Source organism: Marmota monax, unplaced genomic scaffold (genome assembly GCF_021218885.2).
Source record: "Marmota monax isolate L192 unplaced genomic scaffold, Marmota_monax_Labrador192_F-V1.1 WCK01_AAM20220418_F8-fsc00014, whole genome shotgun sequence".
Taxonomy (NCBI): Eukaryota; Metazoa; Chordata; class Mammalia; order Rodentia; family Sciuridae; genus Marmota; species Marmota monax.
Genome location: NW_026695222.1, coordinates 34,641,569 through 34,660,833, shown reverse-complemented (window position 1 = coordinate 34,660,833; position 19,265 = coordinate 34,641,569). Strand labels below are relative to the sequence as shown.

At 45.0% G+C, this 19,265-nt stretch overlaps 1 protein-coding gene across 1 annotated transcript; it reads right to left on the bottom strand.

Moving 5' to 3' along the window:
- Window positions 1-5,074: 5,074 nt before the first annotated feature.
- On the bottom strand, window positions 5,075-17,157 carry Wfdc3 (WAP four-disulfide core domain 3). The gene is made up of 6 exons (XM_046433751.2): window positions 16,625-17,157; window positions 16,033-16,164; window positions 15,091-15,237; window positions 8,026-8,157; window positions 5,879-6,045; window positions 5,075-5,339 (listed from the first exon to the last, which is right to left on the bottom strand). The coding sequence occupies exons 1-5, from the start codon at window positions 16,734-16,736 to the stop codon at window positions 5,879-5,881; spliced, it is 690 nt and encodes a 229-aa protein (XP_046289707.1). The 5' UTR covers window positions 16,737-17,157; the 3' UTR covers window positions 5,075-5,339.
- Between the last annotated feature and the right edge of the window lie 2,108 nt (window positions 17,158-19,265).

Here is a 19,265-nt window from a genome sequence, read left to right as displayed (position 1 = left end):
CCCTAGTACCAAAAACCAACCAACCACAGTCTAGAATGATTCTCTGAATTTCAGTGATATCTTCTTGTAGTATCCCTGTTTCCATCTCTAAGTTATCAATTTGGGTCTTCTCTTTTAATTAGTTTGGCTATGGGTTTATCCGTCTTATTTATCTTTTGAAAAAAACAAATCTTTGTTTCATTGATCCTTTGTATTTTTTTCATTAATTTTAGCTCTTCTCTTTATTACTTCTTTCCTTCTACTAGTTTTAGGATTGGTTTGTTCTTGTTTTTCTTAGTAGGGCTTTAATTTGTTGTGTAATTTAGCAGGGATCCAAAAACACACAGAGATATAAGCTTTTCCTTTAAGCAGCCTTCTAGAATGTCATTTTATTTAATAGTCTATGACTTGGACTTATGTTGCCCTCTAGTGACTCTGCGAAAAAAGCACTTGGCAAAGAAGGTTTTCCACTCACATAAGGTCTTCCTCATTCTTTACTTGTAATTGTGAATCTATAGGAAGCTGGCCTTTCTATGCACCGTCCCCTTGACAGGAGGGCGTGGCCTGGGCAGGAAATAGAAGACTCAACTCAGGAGCAACTTCCCACCCTCCTCACACCACAGACCCCACTTACTGAGAGCATAATGCCCCGCCAGACACAGCAGTGAGATGTAGAACCAAAGCAGAGAGAGATGGTATTGATCATGGTATTGCTGGGGCTGAGGGCACATGTGGAGTCAGATTTCTACAGTCAGATTCTCAAAAAAGTGGGTGAAAAGGGGAGAAGCTGTGAAACTCACTGGCTCTGGTCAAAGAACAGGACATTGTCAGCCTAGCTTAAGGAATGGCAAATCTCAGAGCCCAGGAATTTCTGCCCACCATGGGGAATCTGAGATGGGGAGGTGTGGGTGGCTTTTCACCGGGGTCGAAAGCTAATTACAGGGCTGGGGTGGTAGTTCATTCAGTGGCAGAGACTTGCCGAGCACATGTGAGAAACTGGGTTCAATCTTGAGCACCACAGAAAAATAAGTGAATAAAATAAAGGCATTCTGTCCATCTCCAACTACCAAAAAATTAAAAAACTAACTGCAGGATGCAGGGTTAAGGGGACAGAATTAGGATCCACTGAGACATATTTTTGCAGAACTGAGGTTGGAATCAAATTAAACCTTGAGGAGGATGGTTATGGGGCCTTCTTTGGTTTAGGGTACATCAGTAGGAAAAGCTTCCAGAAAGCCCTAGTGGAAGTTAAGGGGAGATCTAGATTTGGCCCCATCTTCACCCCCCACTCTCTCCTTTGCCACACCCCTCTCCCCTCATCCCCACCCATTGCCACCCACAGGTAGGTCAGCAGCTCCTACCTGAACAAGGTGGGTGGGCCAGATAAGGAATGATCTGGAACCACCGTCCCACTTACTCAAAGCCATCCCCACAGCTCCCTCTCCAGTCCCACCCTCCACCAGACAGGAAATCATCCTACAGTATTTTAAGATTCCCAGACTGTTTTTTTTTTTAGTTGTAGATGGACACAGTATCTTTTTTATATATTTTTATGTGGTACTGAGGATCAAACCCAGTGCCTCACACATGGGAAGCGCTCTACCACTGAGCTACAACCCCAGCCCCCAGACTATTATTTCTGTTGAAAGTTCTACCATTCCAATTTGTTAAACTTCATGTGCATACAGCTGGGCACCTGTACTCCCAGCTATTCCAGAGTGGGGAGAATCACTTAAGCCCAGGATGTTCAAGACCAGCTTGGGCAACAAAGTAAGTTCTTGTCTCAAGAAAAAAGAATATCTGTGCATGTGTGTGTGTGTTTGTGTGTACACAGGTATTATTTTAGCTTTTTAATAAACAATAAAATGATAAGCAAAATAATGGAAAAGGAGTTTATTAAGAATTTTGCATCTATGTTCATCCTTATGATATTAGTCTGAAGCTTTCTTTCCTAGATTGTCTTTGTCTGGTTTTGATATCAGGGTGATATTAGCTTTATGAGTTTGGAAGGGTTCCCTCCTTTTTGATTTCATGGAATAATTGGAGAAGTGTTAGTGTAGTTCTTCTTTGAAGGTCTGGTAGAACTTAGCTGACCATCCACCTGGTCCTGGGATTTTCTTTGTTGGTAGGCTTTTGATGGCATCTTCAATTTCATTGCTTGAAATTGAACTGGTTATATTTCTATGTTCTCCTATTTCAAAATCCTGGCATATTGCATATAAAAACATATTAAAAAGATAGTGCACCACAATCAAGTGGGGTTCATTCCAGGGATGAAAGGTTGGTTCAGTATACGGAAATCAGCAAATATAATTCATCACATAATCACATTTAAAGACAAGAACCATATATCTCAATAGATGTAGAAAAAGCATCTGAAAAACTTCAGCACCCCTTCATGTTCAAAACACTAGAAAAACGAGGGAGATTAGGAACATACCTCAACATTGTAAAAGCCATCTATGTTAAGCCCAAGGCCAACATCATTCTAAATGGAGAAAAATCTAAAGCATTTCTTCTAAAAACTGGAACAAGATAGGGATGCCCTCTTTCACCACTTCTATTCAACATAGTCCTTGAAACTCTAGCCAGAGCAATTAGACAAAAGAAAGAAATTAAAGGGATACAATAGGAAAAGAAGAGCTCAAACTATCCTTATTTTCCAATTACATGATTCTATATTTAGAAGACCCCCAAAAAAAACTGTATTGAAAGACTTCTTGAACTCATAAACGATTCAGCAAAGTGGCAGGATATGAAATGAACACAAATCAGTTGCATGCCTATACACCCATGACACATCAGTGCAAAGAGAAGTCAGGAAAACTATTCCATTTAAAATAGCCTCAAAAAAATACCTGGAATCAAACTAACAAAAGAGGTAAAGACCTCTACAAAGAAAACTACAAAACACTGAAGAAAGAAACTGAAGATCTTAGAAAATGGAAAGACCACCTCCCATATTCTTGGATAGGCACAATTAATATTGTCAAAATGGCCATACTACCAAAAGCACTATACAGATTTAGTGCAATTCCCATTTAAATTCTGACGTTCTTCATAGAAATAGAAAAAGCAGTCATAAAATTCATTTGGAAAAATAAAATAGCCAAAGTAATCCTTAGCAAGAAAAGTGCAGCAGGAGGCATCACAATACCAGACTTTAAATCATACTACAGAGCTATAGTAACAAAATGGCAGGGTATTGGCACCAAAACAGATGACCAATGGAACAGAATAGAAGACAGAGACATACCCACATAAATACAGTTATCTCATACTCGACAAAGGCACCATAAACATACATTGGACAAAAGATAGTCTCTTCAGCAAATGGTGCTGGGAAAACTGGAAATCCAGTTTTTTGAAATTGAACTCACCCTACACAAAAACTCAAAGTGAATCAAGGACTTTGGTATTAGACTAGAAACCCAGCACCTACTAGAAGAAAAAATAGGCCCAACCCTCCATCATGTTGGTTCAGGAACATACTTTCTCAATAAGACTCCTAAAGCGCAAGAAGTAAAATCAAGAATCAATAAATGGGATGTTTTTCTTCATAGCAAAGGAAATAATCAAGATCATGAACATAGAGCCTACATAATGGAAGGGAAATCTTTGCCACTTTCACCTCAGATACAGCATTAATCTCCAGGATATATAAAGAACTCAAAAAACACACCACAAAAAAAAATGAATAACCCAATCAATAAATGGGCAAAGGAACTAAGTAGACACTTCACAGAAGAAGAAATACAAGGGTCAAAAATTTATTTAAAAATGTTCAACATCTCTAGAAATTAAAAATGCAAATTAAAACTACACTGAGATTCTCTCTCTCTATGAGATTGGCAATTATTAGAATACAAGTAGTAATGTTAGTGAGGATGTGGGGGAAAATGTTCACTCATACATTGCTGGTGGGACTATAAATTGGTGCAACCACTCTGATTCCTTAGAAAACTTGGAATAGAACCACCACTTGACCCAGTTATCCTGTTCCTTGGTTTATACTCAAAGAACTTAAAATCAGCATACTACTGTGACACAGTCACATCAATGTTATAGAAGTTCAATTCACAATAGCCAACCTATGAACTCAACCTAGGTACCCTCAACAGACGAATGCATAAAGAAAATGTGGTATATATACACAATGGAATATTACTCAGCCATAAAGAAGAATAAAATTGTGGCATTTGCAGGTAAATGGATGGAATTGGAAAATATCATGTTAAGTAAAATAACTGTGTTCCAAAACATCCAAAGGCCTGGGGCTGGGGTTGTAGATCAGTGGTAGAGTGCCTGCCTTGCACGCGTGAGGTCTTGGGTTCTATCCTCAGCACCACATAAAATAAATAAATAATTAAAGATATTGTGTCCACCTACAACTAAAAAACAAAAACAAAGGTCAAATGTTCTCTCTGATACGTGGAAGCTAACCCTTAACAAGGAAGGGTAGGAAGGGGAAGTATAAAAAGGGGAAAGAAGGGAAGGAAGGGGGTGAGAATAGGAAGACAGTGGAATGAACTGGACCTAACTTTCCCACGCTCATATATGATACACACCCAGTGTAAAAACCACATCATGTACAACCCCAAGAATGGATCAGAATGGGAACACGTTGATTCCACGTAGGTATAATATGTCAAAATATACCCCACCTTCATGTATATCTAAATTCAACAAATAAAAAGATAAAAAAAAAATTTTAATTCTAAGATGCACACAAAAAAAGAATATATGTGATAACATAAAAGATCTCCAAGATACATAACATGGCCCTTTTGGGTACACACATAAGAAAAACCACAATTTTTCAAAATCACCTTGTTTACCTGGAGTGAAACCACACGGAGGGGACAAAGTGACTTCAAGGAAGAAGGCCTAAAGTGGGGACGTTCAGGCAATAAAGTAGCCAGCCTCCCCTGTCCCCCCACCAGCTCACATTCTCCAATTTAAAAGGGGGGGGGCAAACAGGCCCCAAAAGAGGAACTCCCCCAGCCCACCTCTGCAGCTGGAGGAGGACACTACTTCCACCCATCTCCCTCCCAGCCACACCCAGCCAACACCCATTTTTATTGTTCCCCCAGCCTCCCTCAGCAGCCTCCCAGTCCCGCCTCATCTGAGCCCAGACACACAGACAGAGGCCAGCACCAGCCTTTATTGGGGAAGAGGCGCACCGACACCCACCCCAGCCAGCACTGCTCCTCCTGTGCTCCAGGCCAGGGAGGAAGAAAAGCAGGACACAGAGGGCTCACAAGCCGCAGGATGTCAGCCTCTCCTGGCTGCCAGGACGAACCTCCTGGAGTCACTAATGAAGCTCCAGACAAATCAGGACAAGTAGGGCACCGAGGCCTCTGCAAGGGGAAGAGAGATCAAGTCACCACGGTGCCTCCGGCCCCAGCCACCCACCGTGTCCTCCCTCCACCCTCAAGAACCGTGGCAGACACTGCTCTCAAAAGTGGACATGGCTACCTGCTTCCTAAATAACCCAACTGCAGACTCTGGTCACACAGAAGTCCACCTTGTATCTCCTGTCATCAAAAAGAGGAGCTATGGCTATTCCCTTATCCACTGTCCCTCAGCCCCCACTGCCCAATCACGTACACCGTGCCCACCCTTTCACTTCCCTAACAGTCACACCGCCTGTCTGGCATACTGTCTGCGCTAGCCCCACCTTGACACACCCAGATCACACCCCATCTCTACCGTACCCACCTTAACACCTACAAGCCCGTACTGACCACAGCAGTTTCGCTCGGTGACACAGGATCTTTCTCCCTGACCAGAGCCATCTGAGCCTTCAGCAGTCCCCTTCCCAGGACCTAAGCTGCTCTTTGCACACAGCGGTTAAGTCTATTACCTTGATATTGGTTGTTGAGGGGACTGTTCTCACCTAATTCAGATCCGACCTGAGGGTCCTGTTGAAGTTCAAGGACCGTGGGACACAGAAACGGCCGCATCCTGACTTGCAGCACTTCTCCCCAGCTTGACAGTTCTCATCCATCATGCATTCGACGACACACAGGCCTACCAGAAAGGTGGGACAATTCCCAGCCCGCCCTGGGGGGAAAAGGACAGGTAAAGAGACAGGGCATTGGCTCCACTGTCCCCAGGTTCCATCTAGAACTTAAGACACGGGGACTCCCAGTGAGTTGGCTCTTGACCCCTAACTAGGTTTTAACCAATCTGGCTGGAAGCCATGAAGCTAGAGCATCTGAGAACCTTAGGCACCCAAAGACTCTGAGCCAAGAGTTTTCAAATAGTGTCCCAAAGAAATTCCCTGGAGTCACTCAGGGGTTGGTGGCTAGGCAGGTTTGGGGTAGGGACAAGTGGACTGCAGGAGGACAGGCTCCCCTCTCTCTCATGCTTGGGCTTGGGGGCGTCACTTTCTTGTCTGCCGCCCCTGATGAGGGGCGGTGCGCTGCGGCGCACTTCTGAAGCACCCTGTCCCGTCAGACTTTATTGTTCAGATGGTCCCCAGCTCAAGACGGTTTGAATGAAGGATTCTCAACTTTAGGATGGTGAAAAGATGTACCTACTCAGTAGAAACCACACTTCAGATGTTGAATATTTACCTTTCCCAGACTACTTATAAGCAGTACACTATTCTTGCAAGGCTGGGCAACTCAGCCACAGAAGGAGGTGGACACAGAACCAAACCTCTACAGTGGGCCATGACAGTGCTGAGCTAGAAGGTTTTGTAGGGTTGGGGTACTAAATGCACTTTCTACTTATGATGTGTTTTTTGGGTGTGAGCCCATCATTAAATCAAGGAATATCTGTAATTCCTTGTTTAATTATCTGTATTCCCTGACAAGTTACATGCCACAGAAGGACAAAAGGCCAACACTTGGAGCAATTCCTGGGAATCCCAAGGGACTAAACAAATCTGGGCCAATGGTTCTGAAGTGGAGTTCCACAGTACACAAAAGGAGCGCTTGAAAATACACACTAGCTTTTTTGTAATATTGAAAAACCAAAGGAATTGGAACAGGAATACCCACCCGGGGCCCTGTGGCCCTGGAAGGAAGGGTTGCCTTAGGCTGCCGCCTGGGGCATAGGAAAGTGACAGCTCTGGCTCCTCCCAGGAGGGAGAGCAAAGGCGGCCAGGGAGGGCTGCGTCTCAGGTTGATTCTGCAACCCAGGGAGCACCTCAGAACTTCTTCCCACAAGAGCCAACATCCCTCCCTAGATTCCTTATAGTGGAACCACCATTTGACCCAGCTGTCCCACTCCTGGGCTCAAACCCAAAGGACTTAAAAACAGCATACTACAGTAACACACCCACATCAATGTTTACAGCAGCTCAATTCACAATAGCCAAGAACCAACCCAGGTGCCCTTCAACAAATGAATGGATAAAGAAAATGTAGTATATACACACAATGGAATATTACTCAGCCTTAAAGAAAACTGATATTATGGCATTTGTGAGTAAATGGATGAAAATGGATAACATCATGTTAAGTGAAATGAGCCAGTCCCAAAAAACCAAAGGCCAAATGTTCTCTCAGATATGTGGGAGCTAACACATAACAAGGGAGAGTGGGAGGGGGAGTATTTAAGTTCTTTGGATTAGACAAAGGGAGAAGAAGGGAAGGGAGGGGAATGGGAATAGGAAAGACAGTAGAATGAGCTGGACATAACTTTCCTATGCTCATATATGAGTACACAACCAGTGTAACTCCACATAATGTACAACCACAAGAATGGAATCAAAATCATAATGGGCTGGACACAGTGTGCAAGCCTATAATCCCAGTAGCTCAGGAGGCTGAGGCAGGAGGATCATGAGTTCAAAGCCAGCCTCAGCAAAAGTGAGGTGCTAAGCAACTCAGTGAGACCCTGTCTCTAAATAAAATACAAAATAGGACTGGGGATGTGGCTCAGTGGTCAAGTGCTCCTGAGTTCAGTCTCCATACTCCCATCCCAAAAATTGTAACAGGCTGCATTCCATGTATGTATAATATGTCAAAATACATCCTAGTGTCATATATGTCTAAAAACAACAGATAAAAAATAAATTAAAAGAAAACAGACCTCCCTTGATGTCTCCACGGCAGGTGTGGCCACAGCCGGTGCTGCAGCATTTATGCCCCAGAGGACACGCCGCATCCCCGTCACACTGCTCCTCACAGGGAAGGGGGTCGTCGGGACATTCACCGTCAAACCCTGCCAGAGAACCAAGCATTGAAATCCAGAGGCTCTCAAGTCCCAAGTGTGAAACACACATTTCATCGTGTCATATGTTGACACATACATATATGTATATATGCACATACTTACACATGTCCTGTATGCCATGTGCCCTGATGTTTCATATTATTTCTATTCTTTTTTTTCATGCTGGCCATAAACTGATTTTAGCACTCACAGTCTGAAAACCCCTGTTCAGCTCTAAACCACTAGAGTCATTCTGCCTTCTTTCATACTGCGGAAGACATTCACACTACATCTCCTGGCACTCATGCCCGGGTAAAGCCAGTCCATAGTCACTCTGAACCAAGGCTTACTTCCACCAATGGGACATTCACAAGAGTGATACAAGCAGAGACTTAATAAACACTACATTGGGACTTGTCCTCTTGGAACCCTTCTTGGAAACCAGCTGCCATTCTGGAAAGCAGCTTGAGCTAGACTGTGAAATGAGGAGACCCCCATGGACAGAGAAGCTGGAGTGGAGAAGCCATCCTGGACATGCCAGCTGCACTCAAGTGCCCTGCATGGGTGACCTCAGCCTCCCATGTGTGTAGGTGAACCCCCCAGCTAAGCCCCAGTCAATCCCATGAGACAGAATAAGCTATTACTACTTTGGGCCACTACATTTAGAGATGGTTTGTTACACTGCAATATATAAGTGAAACACTCCTTAACAGAACCCCATGTTTGTCCTGAGAGGCAATAAATCCACTAAAATGATTCACTTCTCCGTATTCTCTGGAAGTAGGGGTGACCAAATTAAAACGTAAATTAGAGAAACTTGTGCATTTCTGATACAAATTATCCCCTCATTCTTCCTTTTTCCAGTCCAAAGACAGACCATGTGGAAAGGGAGAACAGCCTTCTTCAAGACCAGGAGGCAACTAGCAAGAGGACACAATCAGGAATTGCCAGGGAGAATGAGAGAAATAACTCTATCTTGTTTGTACCACAGAGCCACCAGACCAGCCCTGGTAACTACTTCAGGATTTCTCGTTGTGTGAGGACAAGGAACCCTGCTCTACTGAATCTTCTGTGGTGGGTAGCTAAACATATTCCAGATGTTCCCCCTCAACATCCCTGTGAAGATAATGAGATCCGGAGGAGAGAATGAGGCTTTCCCAGAATGACAGCTAAGAGTAACAAAATTCAGCCTCTTAATTTGCAATGAAGTACTTTCTGTGACACCATCCTTAAAACACGCAGTCAACTAAGCCAGTCCTCAGGAGCTGGCACACCCAAAGAAGGCCTCATCCAAGCCAAACCAACTCACCATGACGCATTTGTCCTAGGGTTTATTCCAGGGTTTTGTTTTCTTTTTTTAAATGGAGAGAGAGAGGTGACAGGCAATTAATGGCTTCCTAGAAAACCAAACCAGGAGCAGCCCAGTGCCTCTGCACAGCAACAGGTAAGTGTGCCTGCATTGGGTGACCCCAGGAAGTCTGCCGCGGGGAGAAGAGCAAGGGCTGGACTCCAGGGAGCACAACTGCAGCTAAACAGCCAGGCTGTCTGATCTCCCCCTGGGATTTTCCAAATGTTTCATGCCCTTGTGAAGTCAGTCAAGACTGTGTCCTGAGTTTTTATTCAGAAAATGTGGTCACTGGAACCACCTGACACACCTCCCACACCTCCTCATCTGCTTGACCAACACTCAAGTTCCATTTAAACAAAGAACAAAAGACTTTTATCCCACAGTTGAGAGGGCTGAGTATAAAAATCTCCCTGGTGGAAAAACCCAGTGACACAGACTTCTCGGAGTTATACCATGAACCCTAGGGAGAGGGGCCGAGAGCACCTATTTCCCAGATTTCACCATTGTGCTGAGCAAGGTTCTGATGTGGCCAATGCCAAGAGCATCTCTGCTCTCTATCCTCATTCCCAGGACAATGCAGAGAGGCCCTATCCCTACTCCCTTCCTTGCTGGATATCCTTGAGGTCCCTGGGATTTTGCCAGATTTTAGAAGCCATACAGGTCCTGAGGGTCACAGCATACCCCTTTGACTTGGTGCCCGGCAATAATGTCACCCAGACTTTCGCTCAAATACCTGCCAAATAATTCCTTTCTTTCAGCTCAAACATCTGGAATTAATGGGGCCTTCCTTCCTCTTTTTGTCTTTTTTTTCTGTTATTGTTTGTTTGTTTGGTTGGTTGCTTGGTACTAGGGATAGAACCCAGGGATGCTCAACCACTGAGTCACAACCCCAGCCCTTTTTATTTTGTATTTTGTATTTTGAGATAGCATCTTGCTAAGTTGTTTAGGGCCTCACTAAATGGCTGAGGCTGACTTTGAACTTTCAATCCTCCTGCCTCAGCTTCCCAAGTCACTGGAATGACAGCATGTGTCACCGCCACTAGCAGACTATGTCATTCTTTTACTCCAGCAAGGCAGTCTTTATCGTCCTTTATACTCACCTGGAATCCAGTTCTTTCGAAATTCTATCCACTGGTTCTTTTTCTATTACCAGGACCTTTCAAAAACATGCCTCCTTCATCTCTTGGATAAGATCCTCTGCCTTTCACTTGGTCGGGCTAGGTAAGCTCAGTTCCTCAAAAAGCATTGGTTCCCCATCACCTCTTAATGATCTTATGAGGAATCAGGATGAGAAATAAGAATGGCAGCCCAAAACTGGGATGGCCACCCAATCCCTGCATCTGTACCTCTCCCAAGACCCCAAGGGATCACACAAAAAAGTAGTAAGCTGAAGTCCAGAAAATGCAGGCTTACTGCCGCCTCACCCCAACTCCCACTCTGACTTCACCTCTACTTTCTTCCAGAAGGATGCCAATTTTTGTCATAAAAGTGAAATTTCAGAACATCTTAAGCCAAGAAAGGCCCTCTGAGCTATCAAACCTACTCCCCTTTTCTTGCAATCTGAGGTCAGTAGCAGCAGAACGAGGTCCATTGATGGCAGGCACCAGGTCTTATGTCTTTTGAACCACATAATTTCCCCCTACCCTTCAGTAAGGATCACTCAAAAAATAATCAACCAACACTAAGACCCACTCTAATACTGCCAAAAGAGAAGATCCAGAGGCTGACAGTTTTAGGGCTTTGGAAAAGTTATAAACCAGCATGTCAGGAGCCCTCAAGACCACTCACAGCCTCAGTGATTCCTCAGAGGACTTAGCATATAGTCATACTCATGGCTGTGATTTATTAGAGCAAAAGAATACAAAGCAAAATCACCAAAGAGAAAAGGTACATGGGACAAGTCACAAGGAAGCCAGACAGGTTTCTAAGAGTCCTCTTTCAGGGGAATCACACAGGATGCACTTGATTCCTCTAGTAGACAATTGTGACAATGTATGTGAAGTGTCGTCTCCCAGGAAAACTCATTCGAGATTCAGTGGGCACAGTTTTACTGCAGGCTGGTCATGTAGGCACCCTCTGCCCAGCACATACCAAAGTCACACTCCTGGAAAGAAAAGCAGGTATTCATCCTAAGCCACATTGCTTGCACAAACAGTCTGGGCACAATGAGCCACTGTTATCAATTAGGAAGGTAGCAACACTCCCCAAATCCAATTTCCCAGAAGCCAGCCAAGGGCCAGTCTTGCCAGCAGACTTTTCTAAGAACAGCAGTCTCCATCTTGCTGTATTAACTCTGCTTTGTACAACCTGAAGTGGGGATTTAGAAGAAGGTCGGCCAGCCAGGCATGGTGGCACAAGCCTGTAATCCCAGCAGCCCTGGAGGCTGAGGCAGGAGGATCGTGAGTTCAAAAGCCAGCCTCAGCAACTTAGGCCCTAAGCAACTCAGTGAGACCCTGTCTCTAAATAAAATACAAAAAAGGGCTAGGGATGTGGCTCTGTGGTTAAGTGTCCCTGCAATACCCAGTACCAAAAAGAAAGAGAGAGAGAAAGAGGTCAGCCAGACACAAGAGGAGCCCAAGCCATCAACCCATACAAAAGACATAACGCGTGTGTTATAATAAACAAAGCAGTCTCACAGGGGATCTGGAGTGATCCAGTTTCATTCACTGCGGAGGTGAGCCATGCAGAGCCCACAAAGACAACTCCTGGACCTTAATCTTAACCTTTTCTACGAAGTCTCTTCCTCCCCAGGTTCTCCCATCTCAGTCTAGAGCACAATTATCCCCTCATTGTTCAAGCCTGACTTAACATCGTTCTTGACACGCCCTTTCCAGAGCCCCTCACTGCTTTAGTAGTGCTGTCAACTCGATCTTCAAAAGGACTCCAAGTTTTCTGAGGAATCTCCATACTGCTTTCCATAATGGTTGTACCAGTTTGCAGTCCCATCCTCAGACCAGAACTGAGGCAAGTCCCAGAGTCTACCCATGCCCTCGGGCAACCTGACTGCCCCTCCACCTTGCCAAACATTCTGGCACTACCCATGCTAAACCTCTGGCAATGTCAGAGCTTAAGGAAAGCAGGAATTTTTCTTAGCCCAGGAAGAAGAGTTTCCTAGCAAACAGTCCCACTGGGTGAGTAGCCAGCCCTTCCCAGGAATGGAGCTGCAGAAAAATAGTTAACTAACAGACAATCTCACCTACCAGGCTGGGGACCCTGCTCAGTCAGCAGGCTCTGAGACAGTGTCAGATCACCATTCTGACCTGCCTGCCTAGCTCCAGGGGGGAAGGAAACCCTTTGGGCCAGCCAGGGCCAGAGCAGCTCACAAAGGTACTGTGCTGGAATGCCAGCCTCGCTCTCAGCCCCGCAATTCAGCTCTCAGCCTCAGACACTGGGAAGATTGAACCAGAACCTATGAGCTGCAGTGAGTGACCCGCCTGAGACAGATTCCCAGGCTTTGATTCCAGAGCTGAGCCTCAAGAGTCCAGGCAAGGAGTACAACCTTCTATTCTCTCATACAGGCAGGCTGCCCAAGACGGCTGCCTGAGCCAGGCACAAACAGCCCTGTGGACACGGGGAAGGCATCTGCTACCTGTGGAGGCTTGGCTGAAAGGAAATGTCATGTGCTATGCAGCTTCAGAGTCTCTGAGAGGAGGTGATGGGGAAGGAGAAATTGATCCTGGTTCTGGGTAAAAAGGACAGGTTAGACACTGTACTCCTGACTGGGCCCCCTTTCAATGCCAGGAAGAAGAAATCCACTGTACATTAAGGGCCAAACATCTTAAACAACCTTCCAGGGTTTATTCTTTCTATCTTACAAATAAAAGAACTGAGGCTCAGAGAAACAGAAGAGACTCGCCCAGGGACCTGCTGGCCAGTAGCTGGTGAACATCAGGCCTGATCCCAGGCCCCTGACATCCCAGACCTGTGCTTTCCACTCTGACATGCTGCCACATGCACTCAGTGAGAGGATGGCTCTAGCTCCTTCAGGAAATAGAAGACCCCGTATTTCAGACAGCAGAGATGCCTAGGTGTAAACTTATTGATAAATATTTTAAAACTACGAAACAACATGAAGTATACCAAGCACACTCGAACAATAGGAAGAGATAAAGATTCAATATTGTAATAGTTAAGTTAATTTATATAACTAGCATCACTTCAATAAAGTGTCCTTATACATAGGCAATAAATTAAAAGTGGCCTTATAAGTAGGTATGATAAATAAGCAGTATAATAATAAAATATACTGGGAAGCACAAACAAGCAGAAGTAGAGGAGAATCCTAAAAGAACAGGAAAATAAAAAGGGGGACTAGACATGGAAGATGTGCCTAATTTCTAATACCTTTTAGGAGCCTCTCAAGGGCATGGTGAAGGAGTTGAAGAATACAGCAGAAAGCTGTCACTTCAACCTCCACAGTCCGACTGCCACCTCCATAATGTCAAAGGTCTCCATCCTCGGCTGGCTTCATTCCCCCCCTTTCTGTCTCTATGCCAACCACACCAGCTTGTTTTCACTTTCTTAAATGGGCGATTCCTTGTCATCTGAAGACCTCACCACCTGTGTCTCACTCTTCCTACCATATCTATCACCCCTTCACCTGGCTGACTTCGGCTCCTTCTCCAGGCTGCAGCCAGGGCATGGTGGTGAACGTCCACAGTCCCACTGACTTTGAGGCTCAGCAAGAGGACTGCAAGTTCAAGACCAGCCTCAGCAACAAGATCCTGTCTCAAATTTTAAAATAAATAAATAAATAAATAGGGCTGGGAATGTAGTTCCTGGATTCGATTCCCAGTATCAAAAAAGCAAACAAACAAAAACAGTCACTACCTCAGACACACCTTCCTCGACTCCTCCTCCGAAGCCAGTCCCCTCATTATTCTTTCTTTCAGAGCCTTATCACAGTTGGACATTATGTATTTACTTACATGCTTGTTTGTTAATAATCTCTTTCTTTCTCCCCTACTAGGTGATAAACCCCATAAACGCATGGACAGAACTACTTTGTTCATTATCATATACCCAGAACCCATCACTGGATCTGATAAATAGAACACATTTAATAAAATTTGTTGAAGGAATGAATGCATAAATGGAGAAATAGAACCCTGTAAGAGGGAAATTTTTCTTTCAAATATCTCTCTACCAGAACCAGAATAAACAAGAATCCATTTTCAACGGGAGATGGCCATCTCCTATGAGTGCACAGAAGGGGTAGAGTCTCAGAAGCAAATGATTGGGATCTTTCAAATAAGCACTGGATTCTATTTTACTATCTCTTTACATATTCTTGAGCTAAGGTTTTAATAGGGAATATTGCAACTGGTAATTGGGAATTACCCAATAGCTTTCAAACCTGCCTACAAATAATAGGCCCCCATCGCCCTTCTGGCACCTTCCTCACCTAGCTGGGCCACATCCTACCAATCGTCATGGCTTCAGTACCATTTGCATATCTTTTTCTTAAAGTTCTCATAATAGGCACTTAATCATTTTTTCTCAAAGTGATGTAAGAGTGCCAGAGGGTGTGTGCATTTTGAAAGAGAAACCAGCGGGTCAATCAGACCCCAGGGTGCGGGGGTGGGACGTCTTACCCAGCTTGTAGTGAGAGACTGGGGCCACACAGGCTGTGCTGCAGCCAAACGTACAGCACTTCTTTACACCTGGACATGTGTCATCGGTGGTGCAACTTTTAAAACAGGATCGTTTACGAACAATCCTGGGACAGATTCTTTTCATCCCTGTAAAGAAATAGAGATGGCAACAGGAAGGAGATATGGTGCCCTGTAACACCTAGAAGTACAGCGTAAAGGAGAAGCAGAGGAAGGGAGCCCCCAGGTGTCACTAAAGCCACCAACAATAGTCAACACTTATGAAAACATCTATTGATATTCACCTTTTACCAGGAACAACACATTTGATTCTCACAATTATCTCTATTTTACAAATGAGGAAACTGAAGATGCGATTGAGAATGTAGCTCAGTGGTAGAAAGAATGCTTTGCATGTGCAAGTCCATGAATTCAGTCCCCAACACACACACACACACACACACACACAAAGAACCTTAAGATTTTAAAGTTTGTTTAAGGCTTAAGAAGGTCCGTCTGCTCCTAAGAGAAATCACTGTCTTAAACAGGCTCCCCTTCAGAACTCTGCCCCTCTTGTGACTTACAGGAACTCAGTCCAAAGTAAAAGACATTGACAATCAGTGGTGTGCTCTTTCCTGATAGAAGGCAAAGAACTGGAGTACTGAATAATAAAGAAAGGACTCCTGGCTGGGGACGTAGCTCGGTGGCAGAGCACTTGCCTAGCATGCACAAAGCCCTGGGCTCAACCCCCCATGCCAAAAAAAAAAAAAAAAAGACAAATCAACTTATGAGGAAAGGAGACCCCCCAAAAAAGGAAAAATAAGAAGTTCTTTAGGCAAGTTAGATAGTAAGAGCCAATCTGAGAAGCAGGAAGCTCTTGGTTTTATCCATCCCAAAGGCAAGGCCAGAGAGCATACTGGTATTGTGTCCTCCATGCCAACATACCTATGGAAATGTATTCTCGGCAGACCTGACCACAGCCCGTGCTGCAGCACTTCTGCCCAGGAGGACATGACTCATCCTCCTGGCACAGCTCTTTACACGGGTTCTTATCAGGAGGGCATTCTCCCTCTTTCACTGCAAAAGAGAACAAAGGAAGTTGGGATACCTGATTAGGCCTTGAGAAATGAGGAATGGAGCCCAAAAGTGCTTCAAGAACTTCAGCATCTCCAAGCATTCCTATCCAAAATATCTCAGCACCCAGCTTCTCCTCCTCCCACACAACTACTAACTCCCTTTCACCACTCCTAAAGCACCAGCTGTGCTGCACATACAGAGCTGGGGTGATCCTAGTGGTCTCATTTAATGAGCTCTAAAGAATAACTGGAACTTCTAGTAAGTCCTGTCTCCTTGTTCAGAGAAGGAAAAGAAAGCCAAGAAGATTTACTCTTACTGTCCTACGAATCTATTTATCCAGTCCTGTCCTACAGAGATGATTGTCTCCACAAAAGAGGAACCTCACACTGGGAGGACGCAGGGGAGACTTCTCCTCTAGTCACTTTGTTATGTTAGCCAGGGATCCCAAATGATAGCTCACCATGCTCTTCTGCTGTTACCCAGGATGCCAGGAACCCAAAAGCTAGAAGTGCCTTCAGAAGAAAGAGGTAGCTTAACATCCTGATGATGCTGAGGTTGAGATGTGAGCCCATTTCAGGCCAGAGGTGAACACCTTGCCCAGAGTATCAACCAAAGAAAGGGCAGGACCAGAGAATCTACCTCAACCCAGTTCCAAAGTCTTCCCTTATGCAATACTGCCCAAGAATGTCTTCTCCTGACAACAAGAAGAGTGATTGGTTGGTGATGTGTGGGAAAATTCCTGGCACTACCATAGGGCACATGTGATGGGGTGATCAAATTCTGTAATGCAACTTCACACAGTACCCCTAGACAACAGTGAGGATTCTAGTGGGAAGCTGGAAAAATGGAGGGAGAGTCATTGGATAGAGGATGAAGAGAGCCTCCAGGCCTTTCAAAGGACTCGGGTGAAATGACAAAGGGAAGGACTAGAGGCATGACTTATAAGAGAACAGCCAAGCTAAGCAAATAACAAAGTTTACCAACATTGTAGTTCCTGCTCATCAGAGCAATCTAGAAGAGACAGAATGAAATGGCCCCTTAGAAACTATCAAAAAAAAAAAACTATAGAGCAGCACTACTTGAGTTTGTTCAAAGCTAATGCGAATGCACCAAAACCCTACATTTTGGCTAGTTGGTAAACTCAGAGAAGAGTTGCTATGACTCACAGCACATATGCCCCCTTCCCCTATCTCTTCTTCCTCTGTTTTTATTTTATCTGTCTTGCTCGTGTATTTGGTCAGCTGTGATACCTAGTGGTGTCCACTGGCACGGCTTAGCACTGTAGGGCTAAAGTGAGGGAACATTAAAAGTACAAGGTAAAAATCTCCTTAATACAGCCAAAGAGTTTGGTGCAAGAAAGTTGCCCTTAATGTTAAAAGGCTGATGTTGGAGCAACGAAATAATTAAAACTTGTTTAATATCTAGTATGTACTTCATATACATTATTTATTTTAATTCACACAATAATCTTGCAAAGGTAAGAAACTTGATATAAAAGCCAGGTATGGTGGTGCGTACCTGTAATCCCAGCTACCCAGGAGGCTGAGGCAGGAGGATCTCATGTCCAAGACCAGTTAGGGCAACTTAGTGAGACCTTGCCTCAAATTAGAAAATAAAAAGGACTGGAGATGAAGTACCCAGTATAAAAAGAAGGAAGAAAGAAGGAAGGAAAAATTGACTCAGAGAGGCTGGAAAGAATGTCAATAAATGGTAGCCTCTGGAACCTTGGAACAGTAACAGTATTATTTGAAGGGCTAGTTGTACCATAGTTCTAAGCACTTTGTATGGGGGGTGGGATGTGGATCAGTGGTAGAGTGCTTGGCTGGCATACATGATGCTCTGGATTTGATCCCCAATACCAGGGGGGTAAAATTAAGTGGTTTGTAAGAATTAACTCATTACTCCTCATTACAACCCTCTAAGGCAGGTGCTATTATTCCCACTTTACAGTTGAAAAACTAAGACAGAGTTTAAGAAAGTGGGTCACACAGCTAGTAGGTGGTAGAACAAAAGTAGGTAGTCCAATTCCATATCCAATATTTTTTGGAGGATGGGGGGCGATACTGGGGACTGGACTCAGAGGCACTCTGCCACAGGGCCACATTCCCAGCTCTATTTTTTTTTTTTTTAAGAGACAGGGTCGCCTGGCCTTTGCTTAAGTTGGCTTTGAACTCGCGATTCTCCTGTCCCAGTCTCCTGAGCCGCTGGGATTACAGGCCTGTGCCACTGCCCCCCGCCCATATCCAATATTCTTAACCACCATACCACATCACATTTGAACCCTGATCTTTCTGACTGCAGAACTCCTGCACTTTCTACTACCCGATATTGTGATCTGGCAAGAGTCATTTTCATTACCACCCATAAATGAATCCAGTTCTATTCGGGGACATCTTACCTCTGAGACAGAGCTATGGGGGGTGCTGGGGAATGACACAGTTAAGCCCATCCTCCCAGCTCATCCCAGAACCACTCCTCCGGGAAGAGAAGCCCAGCTCTCTGCGGCAAGGGAGGCTCACAGAGCAAGACCCAACCTTCATTCTGCTGCCCTGGAGACAGCCCTGAGGTCAGAGCGTGGAGAGAGGCGGTGCGTGTTTGGGATGGCACAGGCCACGCTTTCCCATGTGGGGTTTCTGGTCCACGCATTAGGTCCCTCCAATTTTGGAGGCTCCTGCCGGGATATATTAGAAGCTGTAGCCCGCGCGGTGGCGCACGCCTGTCATCCCAGCAGCTTGGGAGGACGCCGAGTTCCAAACCAGCCTCAGCCAGAGCAAGGCTCTAAGCAACTCAGTGAGACCCTGTCTCTAAATAAAATACCAAATAGGGCTGGGGGTGCGGCTCGGTGGGAAAGTGTCCCCGAGTTCAATCCCCAGTACCTGACCCCCCCCCCCGAAAAAAAAAAAAAGCTGTAGTGTTCAAAGACCCAACTGCAGGTGTCACCGTCGGACCGTGCGTCCCCTCAGCTCCCAACCTCAGCCCGCGGACACCTGCTCCACTCCTCCTACCCCGCACTCGTCCCGGGCCTTGGCCCAGCGGGGAAAGGCCCTGAGACACCCACAGTCCCCGCGGAGGCTCAGCGCTCCAGGGAGGGAGCCCCAACC